The 5,754-nt window shown below is 42.9% G+C and overlaps 1 protein-coding gene across 6 annotated transcripts in view; it reads right to left on the bottom strand.

Annotated features, from left to right (window-relative positions):
* Mcf2l2 (MCF.2 cell line derived transforming sequence-like 2) overlaps window positions 1-5,754 on the bottom strand; it is a 246,785-nt gene that overhangs the window by 71,618 nt on the left and 169,413 nt on the right. For all 6 annotated transcript variants that reach the window (XR_780283.3, XM_010624297.2, XM_010624299.1 and 3 more), the window contains one exon: window positions 721-787. Coding sequence is in view for 5 of the 6 variants with exons in the window: in XM_010624297.2 (XP_010622599.1) it covers window positions 721-787 (67 nt within the window). In the remaining variant the exon portion in view is untranslated. The remainder of the gene's footprint in view (window positions 1-720; window positions 788-5,754) is intronic.

Here is a 5,754-nt window from a genome sequence, read left to right as displayed (position 1 = left end):
AGGGATCAAACTCAGGACCTTGTGCTTGCAAGGCAGGTGGTGGCACCACTGAGCTAAATCCCTGGCCCCACATATTAATTTAGTCTTCTACCAGGAACATTTTTTCAATGTTGCTACAGATCTAAAATAACTTTTAAGTGATGAATAATGTTTATTCAACACATATCATTTCTTGACCATTCCTCTTTTTATGGATAGTTTGGTTGCTTCTGAATTTTCTATTGTAAAAATGCTATGGCAAATAATTTCCTCTGGGTTATTCCATTAGGAAAAGAGAGAAAACACACATTTGTACTCTTAAGGGGAAAAAAAGCTAGTTAGAAAATCAGCAGCAGGGTGTGGTAGCAGATGCCTGTGATCCCTGCGCTCAGGAAACTGAGGCAAGAAAACTTTGAATTAAAGGCCAGCCTGAGCTACATGGGGTGCTGAGACAGACAGAGAGACAGAGAAGATCTCTCGCTATCAAAAGCATTTGTATCATCCTCTGCTGGCAAGCTTATGGTGAACCAGTTTGGGCGTTGGTAGAATCATAATCCTCTGGAACTATTTGGCTAGCGGACCAAAGGTCAGAATGTTTTTATTCCTATGGGAGAGACACTTGTGATGTAAGGCCTGAAGTCTTCAGGGGAATTCTAGAGACACATGACAAGTATTTTGAGTCTTTTTGAGCAATGAAACTTCTTGCTTGAATATATTGCTCACACCCCGCCATCTACTTACATCAATTATGCTCTTCATTTCTTTTATATAAATCTCTTCGGTCTCAAGCAAATCCTGCATAAAGCGCCTAAATCAGAGCGGCAAGAGGGAGGTTGAAAAGGAAAGAGGCAGACAGAGGGAGGGGAAGAGAACATTTTTAGAATTCTTTTGGATAAACGCTCCCGGGTACATCCACCTTAGCAGTTTACCCACTTCTGTTCCGGTCGGTTCATTCTGTGCCACCGAACACCTAAGTCCCGCATCTCCCAAGAGCACAGGTGAGAGACTCCAAATCCTTTAGTGCATCCCTGGTCTGCTGGGTGGGCAGTGGGTATGGAGCAGGATCGAGAGGGCAGGCACAGGGGCCAGAAATAGCAAGTTGGGTCAAGAAAGGTCTGCTTGGTGCCTGCACTCTGTATGTAGTTTGCTAGGTTTGTCTCCCCAGCGTTCTCCTGTTTCACTGCTCACATCAAGATCTCTAACCCTTGCTCCCCTGGTGTATTTTCTCGTACTTGGGATTAGCTGGGTGCTGTCTCGTCTCCTTCCTCCAGCACTAAGTGTTTTGGTGTGATTTCCTATTCCAAAAGGTATGGGCTCTGTTTTTCCGGAAGAAGGCAGGTAGAGGAAGCAGTGGGGAGAATCCTAAGATGCCCCCCACCCCCAATTTCTGGTCCCTGGGGTACAAACACCTCTTCCAAATGAGTCTATCAAATGCCCATAAGTGCTGCTGTGGCAGGACCTTGATGTTCACTTGATCCTGAGATAGGCATTCTTTTTTTTTTTTTTGAAAAAGGGTCTCGTGATGTAGTCCAGGCTGGTCTTGAACTCACTATGTAGCCCAGGCTGACCTTGAATTTGCAGCAATCCTCCTGCGTCAGCCTTCCCAGTGCTGGGTTTATAGGTCTGAGCCACCACGAGATAGGCATTCTGGAGTTGGGCCTGTCCTAATCACATAAATTCCTTAGGTCTGGACCTAGATCAGAGATTGAAAGCACAAGAAGGATTCAACACAGGGGGATTGCTCTTGGCTGGTTTGAGACACAAGGGGCCATGTGACCAGGAATGTGGGTGCCTCCAGGAGCTGAGTGTACCCCCAGCTGACAGCCAGCAAAGGAGAAGGGAATTCTGCCTACGGTGGTGAGGACTGGACCCTGACATCACCACACAGACTTGGATTCAGAGCTCTGCCTGAAAAAGAGACCAGGCAACATCACGATCTAAACTTCATGGGACTGAGGGCAGAAAACCCGATCCTGCCATGACCAGGCACAGGTGCCAGGGAAATAGTGAGCTAATCCGCCAAGATCGTGGTCAGTTCTCACACAGCAAGAGAAAACCAAGAGCAACAGTGAAGCCACCCCCACACCCACCCCAGCCAAGCTGTGTCCTTTCTTGCTTTAGGCAATGTGGCCACACTTAGGTTCTCTTTTAGGGCTTCAAGAGAGGGACTGAGGGCTTATCTGAGCGTTCGTGTGTATAGTATGTATATGTGTGTGGCCTCCTGCAAACTCTTGGTGGGTTATGTATTATATAGAAGTGAGGGCAAAAACCATCTCCTGGAGTGGAAATGGGCAACTATGCATTAGCTCTGTAACTATGCTTGCTGAGAGAAATACACTGTAACTACAGTCACTACTGTACTGCAAACTCACTAGAGCAAGGCGACCACAGAAAGCCCCGCCAAACCTCCTGCTCTCCCCTTCACTGCCCCTCTGCTTATATAATTACGTTTAGATTGATGGCTGTTTCCCCGGTGATTATGGTTGCTGTTTTCCCCTTCCACTGAAACATAAAGGTGTAAAAATGAGAGCAAACTTCTGTTCGATGCTTTCGAGGTGATTTCAGCCCCTGAGAGCTGCCAGTGATAAGGCTGATTTTGCTTCTACTCATTGTGGTCTGTCCGGAGACCCCCACAAGCAGTCATACTTAAGCTCATCTTGGTGAAGGGTTTCTTTTCTTCTCACAAAAATGGATATGGTAAAAGATAAGTAATGCAATAGGAAAAACCAGGGAAAGATAGGAAATAAGAAATTTTTACAACTATATAAATGATTTAGTCTCACGGAAAAAATGTTCCACATACACTAATTCAGCAGAGGCACATTAAGGAGTAATACTTCTTACTGACTAGGATGGCAGATGTTTCAAGCCCCAAAGAAAGACTTCTGGATGAGGATCTGGGAACGCTTTAGATAATATTAATGAAAATGGAAGTGTGTGCAAGAGTTTTAGAAGATAATTTAGAAATACCTCATCAAAATTTAAAATACACATCCCTTAGGGCTTGGGAAATCGCTCAGTGATAGAGCGTGTGCTCAGCAAGCACCAACAGCCTTTCCCCTGGAGAGAGAGCCTGGTTAGACGCCCTTTCTGGGAGGGAGGGATGAACTTTGGGACTCGGAGTAGCTGTGGGTTGGCCCCATCTCAGGGCTCCCCGTGTTGAAATCCCACAGTGACTGTGTGAGCGACAGCTGTGGGAGATGTCCAAGGTCAGGGAGCTGTGGGGCAGGCTGCTGAGGGACAACCAGAGTGCCGCTGGCTGAAAACTTGGGCTGGGCCCACAGCCAGAGGCAAGGATCAATGTGAACTTCTGTGGAAGACAGGGTATCCTGACCCAACTCTCGGGCAGCTTGCTGAGATTGTCCAGTGCCCCTCCACAGTCCTACTGCAGACTGACTGGGGTTTTACCTGGCGCAGGTCTGGGCTCGGACTTGGACAGTGCCACAAAACTGTAGATCCCAGAAGATAACCACAGGCTTGAAGTCACAGAGAAATTTCTTTTTCTTTTAGTTTTTTTTGTTTATTTTGTTCATTTGGGTTTTGTTTTGTTCATTTGGGTTTTTTTCTTGATTGTCTTGTTTTGTTTTTTCATGAGTGTGAACATCATTTTTAGTTTTTAGTTTTGCTTTGCTCTTATTTTTTTCCTTTCTTTTTCTCCTGACTTCTTTACCAGTTTCCCAAAGTTTCAGTAATCTTCCTTTGCCCTTCAGCTTTGCTTCTAATCTCTTTCTCTTCTTTTATTTCTCTGTTTTTTTCCTCTTATCCCTTTTTTCTCCCCTGAGGGTAAAATCACTCTATTAAATGGATTTTTACTGTATATAATTTTCTGACTGGTTTTAGATTTTTTTAATACAACTATAAAGCTTGTACCTATGGTTAAAGGTAGTAAAAGGACAGTTATCACAGTTTGTCATTTTTTGGACTGTGCTTGATGCTATAGTCATTACTGGTCACACTACGTTGGCCAAAGTAACAACATAGTTGTTGTGATCAGTTTTCTTCCTTGTACGCCAATGCTGAGACTGGGGATCATAAGCAATGCCATAGTCCAGTACCAAAGGACTGGGTCCCAAACAGATACCAACCTTTAATCCCTAACAAATTGAAGAAGATCTCAGGACAGACTCACGAGCCAAAAGCCAGCTTATGTGCAGTTTATTACTTTTCTGAAAAGTAATCATTTCCTAAACAGGTCTCCGTACTAATAACAAAGCTACCTACCATAAGCAATTTACAAACATCAAAACAGAAAACGAATTTAAAAAATAGAAAATGAGAAAAAAACAGAAGCAAGGTGCAACCCCAGACCTCCAATCCAGGGGTACTGAAGTGGTAGAAATCAAAAGCCACCCAACTGGACTTTCTGAAATGATAGCAAAGCAGGTGAATGAGGGTCTAGAAAACAAAGGAATCAGAAATAGCTGCCCAGTTTACTAGTGAGATGATGACCATAATTCCTAGCACCACCAAAAAGCAACAAACAAACACACAAAAAAATGCTCCTTGACTTAATAATTTCACTTCTCAGAATGTTCAGTATTTGTAATGAGGACAATAAGACTTCAATAACAATGGGACCGGAAGCAGAAATCATGTATCCACAAACAACAGCACATCATGAAATGAAATGCCACACAGCCGCGTGTGAGGCCAGGTGATGCAGGCTGACATGATAGACCCCAGGTATTTTTTTTTTTATACTGGGGATCGAACTCAGAACCTTGTGCTTGCAAGGCAGGTGGCGGCACCACTGAGCCAAATCCCTGGCCTGAGCCTGGGTATTTTAAGTGATTAAATAGAGAAAGAAAGGCAAGACACGGAACAGTCGGTATGTAGCATGGCTGTGTAAAAACAAGTGTGTGTATATAGGAAGTGAACTTGCACATGCTTTGAAAATGTATGGAAAGAAACCAAAAGACATGGTTGATGGTGATTGCATTCAGGGAGGGGAGCTGAAGGCTAGAATATAGGAAAGGAGATTTTCTACTTTTTCTTCTACCCCCTTCCACAATATTTAACTTTTTAAAACAAATTGCATGTTTAAAAAAATGGTTTATGTAACATTTTAAAAAATGAATGTTCCTGGAGGAAAGAACATGTAAGCCCTGTTTGAGAGCTACATAGACGTCATAAAATTTATATGTTTTATAGCTCAACAATTATTCTTTTTTAAAATGAAAGTTTTTGAGTTTGATCCCCAGTACCAAAAACAAACAAACAAATAAAAACCAAACCCCCAAAACCCAAAAAACAAAGTTTTTAAATGTATTTATAAACGCTTTCTATAAAATGAGTGGTCAAAGATTTGCACTAGCAGAGGATAAAATAGTGAGAAGTATAAAGACTAACAAAAAATTACTGTAAGATCACACTTAGCTACAAAAGTCACCGAGAGGTCCCTGTGCTTTTCAGAAATCATTCTGAAATGATGACAGGCCCCAATGCCAGTCTGTTTCTTTGAGCCACGGCAACAAGGACCATAGAAATAGCTCAGCATTCAGAGCGAAGGCGAGCACAACGGCCACTGTGTTCTCAGGCAACCCTTAAGAATTTAGCAAGTCAGCACACGAATGTATTGACAAAGAAATGAGTCAGAAGGTAGAAATAACCCTATGGTGGGTAGAGATAAACCTTATCCTCCAACAGTTATGTAGGAAAGTAAGGAACTTAGGTGTTTTTTAGGAATCTGACACCAGAAAATAATTACAACTCAGAAAAAGAAGGAGGAAAACATCCCTTGTCAGGTCATGTCCAAGTTCATATATATATATATAT

The sequence above is a fragment of the Fukomys damarensis genome, unplaced genomic scaffold (assembly GCF_012274545.1).
Source record: "Fukomys damarensis isolate Sample0158 unplaced genomic scaffold, DMR_v1.0_HiC HiC_scaffold_12, whole genome shotgun sequence".
Taxonomy (NCBI): domain Eukaryota; kingdom Metazoa; phylum Chordata; class Mammalia; order Rodentia; family Bathyergidae; genus Fukomys; species Fukomys damarensis.
This window is presented reverse-complemented; position numbering and strand designations above follow the sequence as displayed.